General features: G+C 39.5%; 1 protein-coding gene across 2 annotated transcripts; it reads left to right on the top strand.

Annotated features, from left to right (window-relative positions):
- The first annotated feature begins 545 nt into the window (after positions 1–545).
- Positions 546–12,312, top strand: mtnr1c (melatonin receptor 1C). 2 transcript variants are annotated; one of them, XM_044205967.1, is made up of 3 exons: positions 1,223–1,360; positions 1,860–1,913; positions 10,994–12,312. In XM_044205967.1, exons 2-3 carry the CDS (start codon positions 1,901–1,903, stop codon positions 11,857–11,859), a joined length of 879 nt encoding a protein of 292 aa, XP_044061902.1. In that variant the 5' UTR covers positions 1,223–1,360; positions 1,860–1,900; the 3' UTR covers positions 11,860–12,312. The 2 variants fall into 2 exon arrangements, with proteins under 2 accessions (XP_044061901.1, XP_044061902.1); XM_044205966.1 differs by lacking the exon at positions 1,860–1,913 and having other exon boundaries at positions 546–1,360.
- The last annotated feature ends 8,044 nt before the right edge of the window (positions 12,313–20,356 follow it).

Genomic DNA, 20,356 nt, shown 5'->3' with positions numbered 1-20,356 from the left:
CCTGTGGTTTGGGGACCCCTGGATGTCTGGAGCCCCACGGCAGTTGCCTATTTTGCCCGGTTGGTAATCTCGCTTTGGGTTGGAAAAAACAAGAAATCTGAAGAGGTCTCCTAATGTCAAGAATATGACTTCAGAGTGAGGCTTCCAATCTCCCGTCATCATTACTTTCAGCACCAAATGGCTCAATTAAAAACAGCACAGTTTTTAGAAATGAAGGAATTGTTCAGTTTAACTTCTACAACATGTTTTATACTGCTTTGGTTAATTATTTCAGAATTGTTAAGGTGCACAAAATGTAGAACTTTATATAACACTTGTGATGCACAAATTATAATCTTTCTTGACATATAATTGTAAAATATTAACCAGTTGTTTTTGCGTGTTTTTCACTGTTTGCAGGAGTCTCTATTGAACACATGAAGGCGCCATTTCCATGCACATGGAAGGAGAGGCTCACTGTTTTAATGAAGATCAGTAAGAAACCTGACAAGTTGTTAATGGCTGCTGTTAAAATAAGATACAGTATATTTGGCACGACTCTCCACAACTGCACATTCAGTCAGATGTTGAGGTTGCAATTTAATAAGACAGGTACAGAGACGAGGGTCAGGACGCAAAGAATGCAGACTATTTATAATCTTGAAACAGCTCAAAATCTTAACTGACAGATTTTTAACAAGCGCTTCAATCGGCATGCCTTCAGACCAAATTGAACACAAATATAGTCTATATTAATGCCAACACGAGACTCTCCGTTGCCCTGTGTATGAGCTTCGCATCCTCGCATTTCCATTACGCACAGGAGGTCGCTCAAATGCCTTTTCAACGAGCCCTCCTGGAGCAGCGCGCCGGAAGAGCCTTGGTGACTCATGAGGACCACACGGAGGAAGTCGGTGAAACTAGAGCTCCTGGCATCTTTATTACCTTAGAAATGAACGTCGTAAATTTCCCCGCATGCGTAAAATATATTACTATTCTAATGGTCATGTCATGGTTCGCGTCTTCCTCCTACTACTCCACAGGCGGAGGAGGAGTGTGGTTCAGTCCCTCAAAAAGTTCAAGACTCCCTTCAGTACAGTCCTTTTGAATTTTTGGTCTGTAAATATTTTTTTTTCAGCTGAACATTGGAGTATTCCCACCATGGCCACTGCACCCTGAGGGGAAATGGATTTAGAGGTGAAGGATGTGAACGGGTCGAACTGTTTGTCCCGGAATGAGAGCGACCGCGGACTGAGCGCTTCCTCCGCTGGAGTGTCCACTGCGCTGGCCAGCGTGCTGATCTTCACCATCGTGATAGACATCCTGGGCAATGTCCTTGTCATCCTGTCCGTGTACAGGAACAAAAAGCTCAGGAATGCAGGTGAGAGATAACCATACAGTGTTTTTAATAAAGTGTATTTTGGAATAGCCCCACAAATATATACTGATGTAAATAAATGATGTGAATAGCAGCTTTAACGGTCAATATATGAAATATGCCTAAGTTAAGGACAAGCAGACACTCAAAATAGAGCTTTTTCTTATTGAATCAAAATTCATGTGAAAGAATTTGTTTCATTATTTCAGAAACATTTGTCTAATCATTTACATTTGGTAAAAGCCAAAGGCAAAAATCTTTGTCTCAATGAACTACAGTATGTGGTATGCCCTGCTCTTCTCCATTCATACCTAAAATGATGTAATATAACAACTTGTGCCTTGTGACCTCTGTGTTTGACAATTAGGCTGCTATCTAAAGTGAGCTTCCAGTCTCAGTGTGATGGAGTTTCCACAGCCTTGCCTGTCTGCCCTCATATCTCTTCATAAATAATAACAACCTCTTTCCTCCATCTGGCATTATCCTTGGTTCTCCATCCCAGATAAATCACATCCCTCCTTATATCAAGACCTGTAGTGTTCCATGAGCAGCCAAGGTGAGAGACGCTGTTGTATAGCTTCTATGTCCTTTTGTACAGGTTTTGTGTTGAACACAACCTCATATTTTCTCGTGTTGCATTTGAAGTGTCCTGACAGTGTGAAGGTGAAGACGATATTTATTATGGTCACTTTAATGCCATTTTTCTTTCTTGGCAAATATGCCATCATAATTCAATTTCCCCCTTTACTTTCTAGCCTGTAGTTGTCTCAAATGGCCACTTGGTCAGTTCTTGTCATTTCCAGTGCCTTGCACTATTTTGGAAATTAGTTGGTAAAGTGTTTCTTTAAGTCTGTTTTCATGAATTTAGGGACTGTACGAAAATGATTAGGGGTGGCGGGGAATCAGAAAAATGTGAGGGTATGTAATTTTTCTTTTGGCTAAAGGATGGCTAGTCTGAGTTATTGGGGAGAGAAGGAGAGGGTCTTCTATTCCTTTAACTTTTTAATTTTTTTCTAACCCTAGATTTATATTTTATTTCAGCCTCCCCATGCAATATAGTTTGTTACATCAAAAAGATAGCTTTCATGTGTGCAACGAAATGCTGAGGACAGCAGTCCTGTGTCTATCAGGGTTTTATTTTTTCCATCATAGTCAACTAGCAGCTTAGGTAAAGTAGTTAACTCCATGACCCAGTATATCAGTTTTTAAGAAACACTTGGCTCATTTTAGTTATTAGCGAACATATCCTTCCAAACAGCATGCCGTTTGTCCTTTTTAATTGTGAAAATGATTCAATTAATATATCAAATTAAGGCTATGTAACTTTCCAAAGAAAGAACAAAACATGTTTCTTTTTACAAACGAAAAGTTGAAGTCACAAGCAATAAAATGCACCCTTTTGCTAGCTACTGTTAGCAAATGTTATCAAACTTTAAGTGCTGATTGAGTCAGTTCAGTAAATGTATAACTCTTCTTTACTTGCACCATGTCTCAGATAAACCTCTCAATGGTTTTATCAAAAGTAGGAGGGAGGGTGTTTTCCAGCAGAGGGTCCAAAGAAAATATTGATGATGCTGGGGAGGGCCTTGCTTTTTTAAAAAGTAAAACATAAAGTTCACCCCACTCCCTGAACAAGTGCAATTATTAGTTATATCTTGGGTTGCAAATTCAGTGTTGGTGTCCATTTTCTTCTATAAGAAGCAGATAATATCTTGCTATTCAGAGCCTGATTCTTGTCTAGCATGAAAAACTAGAGTAGTGACAAAAATATATATATGAACGAATCAGTCACAGGACAGTCTCAGCAATAAACATATATTGAAGCCCTACAGTGTTTATGACAAGAAGCAGTCTCAGAAAACATAATGCATATTCTCCAATTACAAAAACTATAAAAAAAAACATTTTACATTATTTATATGATCAAATCTTGTGATTTGGTTTTCCAAAAATAACTGAGCAGAACACTGTGATGTGTTGTCAAAAAGGTCTTCCAGAGGTTGAAAACAGAACAAATAGTTCTAAAAACTGTATATTTGATGTTGTGCTGCTTTGAACTTAAAGGTCCTGGAGATCATGCCCCATTATATCCAGCAGCTCTTTGGTTAAAAGTACAGTCAGGAAAGCCTTCTGGTGAGGCAAAAGACTAAACTCAGTGATCACAACATGGTGCTAACAAGAACATGCAAATCAGGCAGCAGGATTAGGTCAGCGAGTGTTTGGAATAATGAGCTTTTAATTACAATTTCAAATACATTACATAACACATCCAATGTGTTCCCATGTACACCAGCCAAAAGCAGTTTGGCAAAAAGTTTAGGAGCCCGAAGAATAATTTGATTATCCAGTTTGCAAAAATGCCACAGTTGACTGGTCTCAAACAAGAGGGCAAGAGTAAATGGCCTGTTCAAAAGTCTTCTCCATGCTAGTAGACTATGGACGCTGCACTAATTACAGACCTCATGTCACTGTTCCCCTACTCTAATTGGACTGACTGACACACGAGAGTCCTCACCAGTGTCGTGGTGTCCTGTTGGTCAGCATGTGTGAGTAGAAACCTGAAACTCCAGTAGAGCCTCTATCTCATGCTATCATTTTTTATTTTTTAAGTGTGTCCTTAAGTGACTGAAACTGCTACTGCTGTTAGCCTACCATCAATCTCCTCTCTGTTCTTAACAAGCTATTTATAGGTTTGGCTCACTTTGTATCAATGTTTAATTGTACAGAGTTTCCGAAAAGGAAAAGCATGGACACAGCTGAAGAACAGCGAAACAGCTGTGGAAGATCTGTCTGCCATAAAAATCAGTTTCTGTGATAGTTTTCTGTTTTGTGAGGGGGTGATAGTTCAGTATAATATAATAACATCCTCTGCTCCTGACGCATGAGTGATATACTGAGGTAAGATGTATGATTTAAAGTGGGTAAAGACTACACTCAGATATATATATATATATTTGTGGAATCCCGTGTGTCAGGCAGAAAACATCCCATCTCCTCTCTCCATTACACACTATCCAGACTGCTAGTTTGCTTCCTCAAACACAGCAGCAGGACCTTTCCGCTCTGCTTCACTTCAACGCACTCGCATTGCACACTGCCTCCCTATATCCCTCCGCTATCCACCACTCAACCCCCCAAAAAACACATGCATGTGCACACATTTGGTAGATGCTGGTAGGCTACATCTTCTGAGTGATATATACGTATATATATTTGAGGAGAATCTGTACCATATGTTCCATTTTCGCAGGTTTGCAGGTTCTCTCAAGTGTGCAAATGTAATAGGATCTATCCACTGCATCTTCAAAGGGTAGGGCATGGCACTATAGGATTGCCAATGGGGTGTTAACACTAGAGTGTCCCACTGGGTTTAACCATACTAAAAATACACTCACAAAATGCACTCATGAGAGAGAGAGAGAGGGACAGAGAAAGAAAATGATGAAGGGGAGCAGATGGAGGAAATAACGAAAGAATGAGCTTGACTGAGTGTGTATGTGTGTGTGTGTGCGTGTGTGCGTGCAGCATGCACCTCCATGTCAGGAGCTGTGGGTCGTGTGGTGTGTAAGTTTGAGGATGGACTTGAATTTTGTTCAATCAAGCACTGCATCCCCTCAGTCACTCTACAGTCATGTTTAAAACCTAAAAACTGGACTGTCCAGAGGGGGGTTAATTGAGTCAGTGGATTTAGTGAGTCAAACCAGAAGCCAATTTAAATTGACAGCACAGATCCACGGGGAATATCACTTAGCACACTTCATTAAACATGTCTTCTTTTCCCGACAACAAAATAGTACATGACATTTAGTTTTCTGATGTCGTCAGCGTGGAGGTGGGGTATTATCAGATTAGGATTATCTGACTAAACCACACCTAGATACGGTAAATGCACTGTTATGTTTACATTACATCCAAATCTTTCCTTCTACTGTAGGAGGCTGTTTTGTTCAAATTTGCATAATTCCCTATCATCCTCATGTTTCCGGGATGGCACCTAACAAGTGAAACACTGTTGGATCAGACGCTGATTGTGTCCTGATGGACTGATTTCTTACAGGGCCAGTGAGTCGTATTTTTTCTCAGACATAGGGGGTCTGATTGGTAGATGGCCTTTAATGATGACGATGATGTTTTTGGCCGGGCTCATAGCAGGTCGCATCACCAAAAGGCAGCTTATGCCAGTTTAATGTTAAACCTCTTAGAAAAAATTCTCTTGCCCCTTCCCTTGAACATGAGTTCATGAAGTAGTCACTACGAATTCATTAGTGCTAATGCCCTTGCCGAAAGGTTATTCTTGCTCATTTATGACAACATGACATGAGTAAATTGAATGTAATCTAATTTGGGATATGCACTTGCAGCAATAAGCCTTGTGCTGCTGACATTCAGCCAGTTTCAGGCGATGCCAACCCTCCTACACTTTTTTATGATTTCATCTTTCCATCAAAGGTGTATAAATATAGCCGGGTGAATCAAAGTGTAGTATATCACATTTCCAGTATGAGCAGTGAGAGTGATGGGATACAGACGGTGGGTTTGACAGAGGAACATAAACTCCTGAGATTGACACATGCACACAGCCATGCAAGCTGTCAGATTGAAAACCGACTCAGCCAGCAGGCTTTCGTTTTGTCTTTTGGTTTGTTTGTCTCCTGCACTTGCATCTTCATTATGTTCCGATTCTTGCTCCATCATAACTTCCTTTTTATTTCCTACATTGTTCTTTTTACCATTTAGATCTATTCAGTTGGAATGAACAAATGAGCCATAAATATGCCCAGGTTGTATACTATTTTACTTATTTTAATACATACACAGGTTTATATGCTGAAAGGGAGGGTGTGAGGCAGTTTCTGTCTAATGTATTTTTGAATATGCTGTAGCCTGGTATGTGCTGGATGATTCTGGTGACAAATATATTGTTTCTCTTATGCATAGCTGAATAGTTCTCTGCTGTACTGTTTTGATTTATGTTTTATTCGCCAAAAAACATTGTTTGTGACAGACAGAGAGAGAGAGATGCAGCATTCATGGGGCACTCGCTTAACTCACGGGAGACACTTTAAAGCAAGAATCAGTTGATTTAATGCAACATTTCTCTTGGTTGACAGTTTTGTGAGAGGATACTGTATGATCAGATAATAACAGCTAATGGTGTCAGAGAAGTTAAAGGCTGCAAGTCAGCTGTCCCTGATGGCCTGTAACAAATCAGCATTCAGGTTAAGCTCTATTTAACTCACACTCGTTGATAATAATAGCACCCAAAGATGTCAGCGGGCACGACTCTCTTCTGTTATCCAGGCATGAGAATATCTTTGTTGGTCGGCTGTTTTACGCTAAAACAATAACCGTTTTGCTGGGAGTGCTGGGAGTTTGGGTGTGATGAGCATCTGGTCGGCCAAGTTGGTTAATTGAACAGTGCGAAGCGGTGTAGTCCCTCATTCGTCCAGGAGTGTTCTATCGTAGAAAAGGTTCCAGTCGTAGTCATCTGGACACTGTTTTCAGAATCAAGACGTTTCGGCTCCTATCATTCTCATTTGTGAAAAAATGGGACAGGAACTAGAAATTTAAGCTACTCTGTGTTACATAAGCCCTGCATATCAATACTGTGGACCCCGACATCAAGTTCACACGAGAGGACGCCAAAGAGAACCGCCTGGCCTTTCTTGATTGTTCTACACTCAGAGGAGAGGACGGAAAGCTCCAGATAGAAGTGTACAGGAAACCAACACATACAGATCAATACTTGCTCTTTGACTGACAGCATCCATTACAGCACAAGCTGGGTGTAATCCGGACATTACAGCATAGAGCCCAAGAAGTCCCCACCGGCTCAGAGGGTAAGAAGAAAGAGGAAAGGCATGTCCAGAATGCACTCTCAGCCTGTGGTTATCCTACTTGGGCTATCAACAAAGTTAAAAGAGCCAAAAAACAGGACAAAAGTGGAACAGTACCAAGAAGGAACGGTGTCTCCATCCCTTATGTATCTGGACTGTCTACAAAGGATCTTTAGACAGCATGATGTTCCTGTTTTCTTTAAACCAGGCAACACTTTAAGACAGAAACTCATTCACCCTAAGGACAAGATGCCCACACAAAAACAGCGCAATGTAGTTTACTCCATTCAATGCAGTGAGGAAAACTGCAAAGAACGGTACATAGGTGAGACCAAACAGCCACTTCACAAAAGACTTTATCAGCACAGATGACACACTAACTCAGGATTGCAGAGCGCCGTGCATTTGCATCTAAAAAGCTACAAACCACACATTTGAAGACAGCGAGGTGAAGATTCTAAGTAGAGAGAAGAGTTGGTTTGAACAGGGTGTCAAGGAAGCCATTTTTTGTGAAAAAAGAAAACCCCTCTTTGAACAGAAATGGTGGTCTGAGATTCAATCTGCCCAAAGTCTATCACAGTGTATTAGCACCTTGGTCACGCCAATCATATGCTAATTAGGTACTTAACAGTGATGAGGGAGGTGCAGCCAGAAAACAATAGGCCTGATTACTGATTACTGGGCCACCATGGAAACAATTAGGTCATGTTTCAGGTGAAACTAGCTAATCAACAGATACTCAGGTAGACTCCTTCCTGAGGGCAGGGCTTATGTAACACAGAGTATCTTAAATTTCTAGTTCCCGTCCCATTTTTTCACAATTGAGAATGACTTCCGGATGGGAGCCGAAACCTCTTGATTCTGAAAACAGTGTCCAGATGACTACAACTGAAACCTTTTCTACGATGAACAGTGCGAGGTACTGTGTCATGGTTTGAGGGTTTATGTATAGTATTTCCTGTTTTATTTTGAAAAGCTCTTTCCCCCTCATGTGTCTGGTTGTTTTGTTTCCTGTCTTTGTTTGCTTTTCCCACCAGTTTTGATTGTTTGCTCCACCCTGATTAGTTTCACCTGTGTCTCGTTGTCTCCCTTCACCTGAGTATATTTAGTCTGTGTGGTTCCCATGTCTCTTTATACCTTGTGTAAAGCATCCCAGCCTTGTTCTGGTATTTTAGTCTCCTGGTGTTTTTGATCATTGTTTTTCCTGGACCTTGCCCGTTGTTTGGACTTTTCTGTTTGCCCTTGGATTTGTTTGCCTGTTACTATCCTGTAAGCATTGTACCTTTTCAATAAATATCACTAAACTGCTCTGCTCTGCTCCTGTGTCTGCAATTGGGTCCTACTCAACATTCGTTGTTCCCCGGCTTGACATACACGCAACATAATGGCTCGTCCTGTGTTTTAATAATGGATGCCAACAAAACAAAGAGTCATCTGGCCACTTCACAGCAATCCTCTCAGCTGTGTTTTAGCACTTACCTCATCCTCTTGACAATAAGGGGGAGAGAGGGTTCAGCCAGAGAGCTATAAGGCTGTAGTATGCCCTGTCCAGCCTGTGCACATGATAACACTGAGCCGCATGATGTCAGGGAGGAATCAAACCTCTGCACAATGACAAATGCACACAGCGAACACTGTGAGCTTCACAAATACAATATGACAGATTTGCCCAGTGAGCTGACTCGAGGATGAAGCACAAATGCTTTTATTTTTTATCTCAGCAGGCTTCAGAGATGGCTCGTGCTGTTTTAGTAACTTGGAAATCGACTGTCTCTGAACATCTGTGCCAGATCTGTGGAAAAATGTGAAACCAACATCTGATTTTCATCTAAAATTAAATATCAGTTAAGTCAAGTTAGGAAGGTAAATAAAATTACATGTAGTTGTTTTTGTAACGTTTTATAATGTATGTTCTTAATTACCACGTTCGATGAAGTTCAGGTGAGTAAATTAAAATTAGACTGGTTGCTAAACAAACATACTGTAGCAGTGTTGTCCTCGGGGTGCAGGGAACATGTGTTTTAAATCCACTCTCAAAATATCTGCCAGTCAACACTGTTGTTTCAGCTGTTGCCTGAGTGAGCAAGAACCTTGCACCTTCATGTTTCAACTTCAGAAGGTAGTTTGTTATATCAACCCTGGAATCACCCCAATGTCGGACACAAAATGTTAAAATGAGGCAGATTATATATAATCCTTAAAGAAAACAGAAATGTTTAGATTCCAACCAGTGATGTAATGGTGCATGAGAAACTGGCTCAAAGTGGGGAATGACAAGCAGTATGTAATCATGTATTTGTACTGGTTTATTTATGTTATGTACTGTAGTTTCTGTCAGCTTGATGCTACTTACTATATGGAGTACTAATTATATGATAAAGGGTTTTATCTCTAAAAAGCTGGGTAAATTGTATTTAATGGTGGCAAAAACACTGGGTTTATTTGGGCAAAATCTCCACTTGATCACAAATCTTGACTCCTGAAATGTGTAGCTCGCACACACAATAGACCCTTTATTGAACAACGTGTACTCGAAAGTTATGGGAAGCTAATGCTTCTTTTGGAAAACACCAATTCAATTGCGTTGTGGCTCCACTTTAAGTTCTTGTTATCTATCTATCTTATCTGACACAACATTACAATTGGATTTATTTTTTTATTCACCCAGAACAGCTGCACTGCAACAAGACATCAGACATAATTTTCTATGATTCATGTCTTCTGAGGAGATCCAGTGTCACACTAGAATGAGCTTAGACCTCACAAGGACCGGAACTTGTTTAGATGTAATCGGACGCTAAAATCACCCATGTCCTGGTTTTTATTTGCTTAAACTGTCTGTTCCTGGGGGCAGTGATGCTTTAAAACAAGAACTGATTTAAGCATTTTATTGTGATGGACCTGCTAAATAAAACATTGTTATAAACAAGACTAAGAGTCTACAGCCATGTCAGCAGCACTGTGAGGCTACCGTGAAGCAAAGAGATGCTTTGAGCTAAATGCTAACATCAGCATGCTAACATTCTCACAATGACAATGCTAACAGGTTACATGTTGTTTAGCAAGTTTAATATTTACCATGTTCATCTTAGTTTTGTGTGTTAGCATTCTATCATTAGCACTAAACACACAAAGTACAGCTGAGGCTAATGGGAATGTCATTAGTTTTGAATGTATTTGGACATAAACCAAAGTATTGGACAAATTAAGATTTTGACCTGATGATGGCGCTAGATGAAAAGTCAAAGGATCACAGAATTATTACAATTTCATCCTGAAGGGGACATGACTGTCTGTACAATAACTCATGATAATCATCATCCAAGAGATATTTCACTCAACGCCATAAATGTGAACCTCACGGTGGTGCTAAAGTCAGAGTATCACCAAAGTCAGTGGGATTCATCCTCTGGGCACCATGAATGTCTGTACCAAATTTCATGGCATTCTATCCAATAGTTGTTGAGATATTTCCGTTTGCACCAAAGTAGTGAACTGACTAAAAATGTTTTTAGTTTTAAAAACAGTTACAGTGAGGAAAAAAAGAGGTTGCAACACTGAGAGCATTTGCCTGGTTCCACATTGGTGCAGTGGAGAGTATATGGTAAAAGCCTCAAAATGAGCCTCACAGGGCACAATGAAGCTGCTCTTTTATGATGGTAAGTCACAGTCGTACCTCCAGTGACCCAGTTTATTTTAACCTGGAGCACAAAGTGAAAAAGGAGTGCAGTATGCTTTAATTATATACCAGTTTTGGGTCATGTTTTGTCTGTTATCTAAATCTCTCCTGCTTCTCCAGGCAACATCTTCGTGGTGAGTTTGTCCGTAGCAGACCTGGTGGTGGCACTATACCCCTACCCTCTGGTCCTGACAGCCATCTTCCACAATGACTGGACCATGGGTGACCTGCACTGCCAGGTCAGCGGCTTCATCATGGGCCTAAGCGTCATCGGCTCCATCTTCAACATCACAGCCATTGCCATCAACCGCTACTGCTACATCTGCCACAGCCTCCACTATGACCGTCTGTACAGTCTGAGGAACACCTGCTGCTATGTGGGCCTCACCTGGTTACTTACCGCCATCGCCACAGTGCCCAACTTCTTTGTGGGCTCGCTGCAGTACGATCCCCGCATCTACTCCTGCACCTTCGCCCAGACGGTCAGCTCATACTACACTATCTCAGTGGTGATTATACACTTTCTGATCCCGCTGCTGGTGGTGTCCTACTGCTACATGAGGATATGGGTGCTGGTGATTCAAGTAAAACATCGGGTTAAACCAGAGCAAAGGACCAAACTGAAACCTAGTGATGTGAGGAACTTCCTGACTATGTTTATGGTGTTTGTGTTGTTTGCAGTATGCTGGGCTCCACTTAACCTCATAGGCCTGGCTGTAGCTATAAACCCTATGATGGTTGCTCCCAACATACCTGAATGGCTCTTTGTCACAAGTTACTTTATGGCGTACTTCAACAGCTGCCTCAATGCCATCATATACGGACTATTAAACCAAAACTTCCGCAAAGAATACAAGACAATCCTTCTCACTCTTTGCATCCCACGATTGCTCCTCATGGAAACCTCCAGGTGTGCCACAGAGGGACTGAAGAGTAAGCCTTCACCAGCTGTAACAAATAATAATGTAGCAGAGATAAATGTATAAACTAATGTTTTACTGGTTTCTCTAGTTTCTCTGCCTCATTGTGGATGTGTGACACGATTCACCCAGTGCCTTTTCACAACACACATTTACCAGTTGTAAAGATGTGATCATGTTTGGAGAGGACACTGCTGATACTGTTCCCTCATGTTGAGAAGACAGACCAACATACTGGTTAAGAAGCAAGAAAAAATTAAAAACAAGTCAGTACACCGAAAAACATTTGGACCATGGAGGGTAGTCAGCATTGAGAATTACTTTCCTAAAATCTTTAATACAGTGAGTCATACATACTGTATAGCCTATTATTTGGATGGGAGACTTCACTTTTCAAGCCACATCCCAGCATGTGTACATCATGTGCACGAGCATGACTCACTGCCTATTTGCACAGATCAATTATGAGTATGTCAACAACATGAAGTGAAGATAAAATAAATGTATTTTCTATTCCCACTGTGTGTCTGCACTCTTAAATGCAGCATTAATGATGGAAAAGTCTAATGGTTAGTTGGTTGTTTTCCTTCAATCAACTGAAGCCTTTTTATTAAATGCTCGGCTCAGTTAATATGGACTTAATGCCACTAATTTTATTTCAGTGACTGAGAATATTAAAACTGGGGTAGGTGCCAATCTGGAAACCCCATATTTCATCTTCGGTATTTAGGAATCTCTCAGTCTCAATGCAGGCTGTACTAATTCACCATGCTGCTGTTTCACCCTCAGGTTTGTCTTCTGAGCAATGATGCCCTCACAAAAAAACACTGGGAAGATTGTGGAAGATTTTGCTCCAGTTTTTATTCAAGAAAAAAACAACAACAAATATCAGAACGGGCTTTGTGTGTTAATGGAAAAAGGCATGCCTTGTTGTTTGAATTCTTGAATTCCCTCTCAGTTTTCAGTCAATTCATCTGGTAAACAAACTGTTTCAACTATTGCATGTATCAATTTATCGGACTTAAAGGTTCAAAGCCCCAGGTGACCCTGAATGATTTAAGAGTTGCTGAAATCTTGAAAAGGGGAAGAACAGATGATAAACAAAACTAGCTTTCTTGTTTATTAAATGCCTGAGGGACATGATACGCATCAGAAGCCAGAGATGTGATTTCGTGATACTGCAAGTGTGCCCAAGCACATGTCACCCTAACCGAGATGAGCTCTGACAGCCTCCCAGCATAACTTCCACCCAGCAAACAAACTATGAGCGGTTCACCTCACAGGGAGGCTCCAAGATGTCAATGTGACACATTCTTGACATGATGCACTGTTACTGCAATATTAAATAGATTACACATTCCCAATGTCTAATTCAAAGGATTTATAAATATTATCAGCATATATTACATTTACTGTCAGATCCATTTTCTGATTTTTGCATTCTGCTGTGCTTTGCTGCAGCTATGAGCTTGGATAGGCTGCCTGATGTCTGACTAAATTAAACTCTCAGTGGATGAATATAGATGCAGGAGAAGGAATCTGATGGATCTTGGATCATTACAGGGAGACTCAAGCTGTCTTATAGAACCAGGTGCCATCAAGTTGCAGAGCAGCAAAATGGCACAAAACTGTTGAATTCCGCTTGAAATTTTAGAAGACAGTGTCTCTGATGTGGATGAAAGAAGCAGCCCACATGCCAGTGCATGGTCAGCTACAGATGAGTGGCTAAAGGGGCTCGAGGGAAGATGACAGTGTCAGCTCTACCGCACACCAAAGAGTCACAGACTAATGGCAGGGTCATCCTTCTTCCCCCTCCTCATTCTTTCCTTTTCCTGCTCTTTTTACCTTTTATCCCGCTCTCTCGTAAGGTATCTAAGAAATAGTTTGACATCTTGGGAAATATGCTTTTTCGCTTTCTTGCCCAGAGTAAGATAATAAGATCAATACCACTCCCATATCTGTCCTGTTATGTTAGACAGTTAGCTTAGCTTAGCTTAGCTTGGTATAAAGACTTGAAACCAGGGAAAACAGCTAGCCTTGGGTTGACAAAGAATCTGACTACCAGCACCTCTCTTTAACCTATTATATCTTGTTTGTTTAATCCGTGTAAAAAATGAGAAGTTGCAGTAAAACCAAGAAAAAGTCCTAGCATAGAAATTTGATTTCGTAAAAATTTGGATAACTTGTTATTGGATTACCAAGGTATAAAGTATCTTTGTAAAATAAAAGTTGCCATTTTTACACTAAACATAGACACAGAAAAGACTGTAACACAACTCATATTGTTCAGTAGATAAATCAAAAATACAACCCAGAGTCCAGGATGAAAAGCTGAAATGACAAGTCTACCCACCCACACAATCTGTCATTTTGCTGTGATTTAATATGAAAGGCAATAGCTTGTGGAGACATTTTTCTTACGGTATGTTCAAGGACAGCATGATCTTTCCTCCTGTCCTAAGATCCATCATAACTCATGACTTTATTTTGCCAATTTCATCTATGCATGTTGCTCTGTCTCTCTGTGACTTACACTCTATTTCTAAGTATTTTACAGTCTCTCAGGTTTTTCTGTAACATCAGCTCCATTTACTTTTGCTTTGGCTGCTACTTTGTGTCTCAGGTAAGCTTTCTGCAGCAAAGTCACACCTTAAATCCCTATGTACTGTCGAGTAGGGATATGTCAGAATTTAATGTCATAAATTATATTGTTCTATAGTTATTTTTCAGATACAAGGCAGGTATCCTTGTCTTATTTTTTGTTAATATATCTAAGAGATTTTAGTGCTCTTTGCAGCATCCACTTCATGTCAGTGAGAAGTTACTGCCCAAACTGGACCAAGCACAAGGGAAGCAAGGTGTAAACTTGAATTTGTCTGAGCACATGATACTCCCTCCATAGCCATGTTTTTACTTGCTTATTTCCTCCTCAGTGGTGTGTGTGTGGGAGAGGCCTCGAAGATACAAATTCTCATTTGTGGGAGATTATTTCCACAACAGCAAAACACTGCTACAGATGTGGGTAACACAAAGTGGATCAGGAATGAGGCATTATATGCCCCAACACTAGCATGACATGATGGTTTTTTCACCCGCTGGATGAAACCAGACCTAACTTCCCTCTTTGCACAGAGGAATTTCTACAGCTCTTGCACATCAGTGCATTTTACAGCAGTGGGGTCTAACAGTGGGCCTGCTGCCCCAATAGCAAGTCTCCTAATGGATTTGTGCATTGGGTTTAGCACTGCCTGTGTTCTCATGCATATAATGTGTTCCTACATGTCCCGATGGGCTGTGGGTCACAATACTACCAGGAGGTTTTAGGTGTCGTGGGTCCAAGGAAGCCAATGAGAGCAGGAAATAGGGATGATGGTGATTATTTGCGTCAGATTTCTTGACTTTATTTTTAGACTGAATCATGTACAGCAGAGGGGACTATAGATGAATGTGTAAAAGTTCAATTATTTCTACCTGGCAATATGTTCTCATGCTCCTTGTTTGTTGACAGTAACCTCTAGTTTTCCATGGTACCAGTAGTGAAGGAAGTACTTAGAGTAAAAATATGAATACAACGATGTAAAAATTTCATTACAAGTAAAAGTCAAAAGTCTGCATTCAAAAAGTACAGAAGTATTATCAGTTATACATACCAAAAACAAAAGTACTCGATCCACAGAAAGATGGTACCTGTTAGTAATATATTTAAGAAGAATTTTACTGTTATAGCTGATTGAGGTGGAGCTAGTTTTAACTACTTCATACAGTTCAGATGTTTAGGCCAATGGTTCCCAACCTAGGGGTCAGGCCCCCTCCAAAGGGTAAAGATTAATCTGGGGGGTTGTGAAAAGATTAACAGGGCAGGAAAGAAGAAAAAAACAAAGTTCTGCTGCACAAATCTGTATTCATATTTTGGACTTTTCTCTAATCTGTGCACTAATTGTGAAATATTGGATAATTTTACCTTTTTGTGCCTTGAATACTTGGTGGAACTGCTTAACTTAAAATGGTAATGCTGTCAAATACTGTACTTAAGTAGTACTTGAATAAATGTACTAGCACACAAGAGGAAAATACTAACACAAAAAACTTGCTGACAATTGCCAATAACAGTCCTCTCACCATTAGCAGCAGTTGTGAGCAAAATGACAAAGCTATGAATAGCACAGAACCGTTTTTAAAGTGTTTTTTATTCTTAGTCTCATTTTAAATGGAAACTTCATTCATAGTAACAGTTCCCCATTTGACACTTTCCTGAAGGACACAGTGTCGCTTGGTCAAAACAACAGGTGTTGGGTGCCTCATGTTTGACTTAGAGTGCTGGTGACACATGGAATGCAAAAGGCATAGTGAGGGGAGTCCAGACAAAGAGAGCCATGGGAAATACTTCCAAATGTTAGAGGTCAGGATCCATGAGGAAAGACAATTTAGTATTGAACTCGCAATAGAAGACCCCATGACCAAATCAACACATTGTTATTCCATTGAAAACATTACTTTTGTCAAACTCTAATTTTAGAGGAGGTTGTTTTATTAAAATTCATGATCCCACCATGGTCTATTCCCAAAGCTCACTGCAACAAACCATCTAATTAATTTTTAGCTTTGCATCTGTTTCCAGAGAAAATAAAATGTATTGGATTGTAATCTTAAAATCTAGAATAATTACTGATGGGCTGTTTATGAAAAGGGGCCACTGTATATTTTTTAATTATTGCTAGTTCTAATGATTAGCCTGAGATATTTTTCTGTACAATTAGAAAAAAGGGTTGTAGTTACTTGTGGGATGTGGGATGGTTAGATTTTAAAAGCTAACATACAGTATGACGTGCCTTGGTTCCTATATGAAAAGGTGTTTGATTTTATATATATATATATATATATATATATATATATATATATATATATATATATATATATATATATATATATATACACACACATATATATAGTGATGATTCATAAACATTGAAAAATGCATCATTATCTATTGCATGCGTTTACAAAAAAATACTCTGATTATATTGTTTTTTGAGGTACATTTATGTTTTAGGTTTAATGTTTTAGCAGCAAAGCCTATAACAAATAATACCAGCAGGTCTATTACTGTATATAAACCGTGCCTCTGAAAAATGTCACATTGATATTGACAGAGGTATTAACATCTGTTATTAAGATGTCTACATATGGTGCTGATGGACAAAAAGACCAACCAACCAAAAAGTGTTTTAAGTGTTACAAGTCAACACACAGGCCTGTACACACATGATCTTGCTGTAAGTGAAGGAGGGTTTGAGGGACACTGTGCTGAAACCTCTCCCCCGTGCTGTCTCCAAAGTGCAACATCTAACAAAACAAAAAAGGCAGAAAATTATTTTTGAAATTGCTCTTGGTGGTTCATCCAGCACCAGATTTGAGAATAATATGATTCACCCTGACAATCCTCTTCATCTACAGAGTCGGTGATGTCTTGGGCTCTTTGTGGGGTAAGTGCTCGGGAGTGAAATTGCCACAGAAAGCAAAATTATTATTTTGAACACACATCACTGGATTGTTCTTAATGGTTCTGGCTGGTCCCTTTCGAGAGTCTTTTCAAATGAAATGTGTTTTGGGGAACCTGCTGAGTGTGGGCCCAGTGAGAACAAAGCCAACTGGAGCAGAAAGTGCCACTCCGTGACACTCAGCCAGGGAGACTTGTGCCAGTGCACGACACTAAATGTATATAGTCGGCACGAAATGGACTAAATGGCTCTCTGTTACATCTGCAATTAAACAGGAAACTGTCTGCAGTGTTACATTATTCAGGAATGTAGGGTGCTCAAGCATATACTGTACATGTGATTTGTACAGCCACTGGGGAAACTGAGGTTACGTCATGTCAAGACTGCAATAAATGATCCTTGAGTGATGAACTTTCATGTTTAAATCCATCCTATCTTTGCTTCTATTTTAAGAGCCTGATTATGGGAAACAGAAAAATGGACAGTGATGTTGGGATATGAATGGGCAATTGTAAAACATTTAATGTGAGGAAAAATATGTTTTAACTGTTAAAAAAGCCCATTATAATGGCTATAAATCTACCCATACATTACACAGCTCCTGATTCAGTTTCTGAAAGCCAGTTTCTGAAAACTTATCAGAGTTTAACTAAACTATTATGTGATGCTGATTTGACCATTTGCTGGTATATTAGAAGGCTTCTGCACCTAGAGTTAGAGAATGTATACCACCTACCATGAATCAAAATAGATTGAAAAATCTACTTACCCGATTAAATCAATTAAAACAACATAACAAAGAAACGACATAACGTGACTTTACAAAAATCAGACATGAAAAAACGAAAAAGAAAGACATTTGTATGATTGCGTGTAAAAAATGTAGTATTCCAGGTTACAATACAGTTTCATAAAAATCAGCAGATGTTAGAAGTTACTAGAGTAAATGTCATTTACTCTATACTTTTGTTCTACTACATTTCAGGCAAATATTGTAATTTTTACTCCACTTCCTTTACCTGCAAGCTATTCTAGTTACTTTGCAGATTCATTTTACATACAAAACATATGATCTCTTTAAAAATATGATGCATTGTTATGAATAAAACTAATCAACAGAAGAAGATCATTTACTTAAGTAAAAGAACTAATACCACACTGAAAATACTCCACTACAAGTAAAGGTCCTGCATTCAAAACTTTACTTAAGTAAAAGTATGTAAGCAAAATTTACTTAAAGTAGAAAAAGTAAAACTCCTCATTCTGTAATAAAATGGTCCCCGGTAAAATGGTTGTGGATTAATATTACTGCTGGAATAACTGTGTATGTCACATTTTACTGCTGTAGATGTTTAATAATAATCTACAGCAATGCATCATATTCTATCAAATTAAAATATGTTTGTAGTGATGCTGCCCTGTGAGAAACACGTATCTCAAAAAAGTCAACTTTTCATGAGAAAAACCAGCCTCCGTTCTCATTCCCAGGTCATCAAATACCGACATTTTGTCACGCCCCTTGCATCTCATACAGACGCACAAGGTACCCTTTAATGTCTGTAGACGCACTGGGCTGCCAGAAAGCCTTTACAAAGTCAGGTGACGTGAGATGAGAATGTGTGGAAAAACAGCCCTGATTTCAGCTTTGTGACAATGCATTTTCCAGCTAATCCAAGTTTTTTTTTTAAATAGTTTATTTATCTTAAAGGCAGAATGAATAGGATTTTCCTAAAAAACAATGTATAGACTCATACAAAAATAATCTCTCTCAATCATCACTTATGACCCACTAGAAGTGTGTGGCCTTTGGGCAGTGGTGTGTAGCCCCCAGCCAATAACAGTGGTCGGGACTCCACAAATACATAGTGCCTGGGTTACATCCCTGTCTCGTCTCTCTCCGGTGCTCTCTGTCTGTGTCATAGATCTCTCCAGCCCTAAAACGAGGTGTACAGATAGGCTTGGTATGCGAGTCTATGGATGTCTGTGTGTCTGTTTGACCTCGGTCACACACACAGGCAGAGCAGAGGCAGACAGGATGAAGCTTTACTTCGGACACAAAGTCCAGCATTGTGGCTCCTTCCCACAGGGTTGTGCAGAGGTGTGGCCGTGTTTATTTGTGCTTGAACATAACCACTGTGAAACAATCAGAAAAAAACTTTTCTCTGATTCACTGCTGTGTTCTTGCTAACGCTGCTCCCTCGCTTCATTCACTCTTTAGCTCGGTCAACCACCGCTGCACCGTTGAGCCGGGGAGGAGGGGCCAACTTTTAATTGTATGTTTACAAAGAGCAACCGACAAATCCTACTTATTCTGCCTTTAAGAAGAAGAAGCATTTTCTCAACCCATAAAGGACCAATTAATCCTTCAGTTTCAGAATCACCAAATTTGGAGATACATGGTTTTCACTGCACATGAAGGGTATGAAAAATTGTAATCTGAAAGTAACTAGTAACCAAAGCTGTCAGACAAATGCAGTGGAGTAAAAAGTACAATATTTACCTCTGAAATGTTGTGAAAAATATAAAGTTGCATAAAATGGAAATACTCAAGTAAAGTATCTCAAGTTCGTACTTAATACAGGACTTGAGTAAATGTAGTCACCACTGTTCAGCAGTATTTAAAGCAGTACAAATAACCAGCTACAATATTAAAATACTTCTTACACATTTGTGCATCATTAATAATAATCCAACAATATGTAGGCTACAATAATACAACTTTGAAAGGGACAATTCTGATGCATTATGTGTACGTTTATGCTTTTGATTACATAGGCCTACATTTTATACATTATGTTGAAAATGTTTCTGTACTTTTAAGATTTTGAATGCAGGACTTTTACTTGTAATGGAGTATTTTTACATCGTTGTATTGCTACTTTTACTTATGTAAAGGATCTGAACACTTCCTCTACTCACTGGTCAAAAAAAATGCAAATGACAGGCAGCCCTTTCAGAAAACGCATACAAAGGAGAGACACATTGCTTTCATGTTGATAATGTAACCAGTATTTACAGAAATAAACTCAGAGATCCATAAAAACCCTTTATTTCTGCAGGACATG

This window comes from Siniperca chuatsi, linkage group LG8, assembly GCF_020085105.1.
Source record: "Siniperca chuatsi isolate FFG_IHB_CAS linkage group LG8, ASM2008510v1, whole genome shotgun sequence".
In the NCBI taxonomy this organism is placed as follows: Eukaryota; Metazoa; Chordata; class Actinopteri; order Centrarchiformes; family Sinipercidae; genus Siniperca; species Siniperca chuatsi.
Note: the sequence above shows the minus strand (reverse complement) of the source record. Positions and strands in the feature narration are given on the sequence as shown.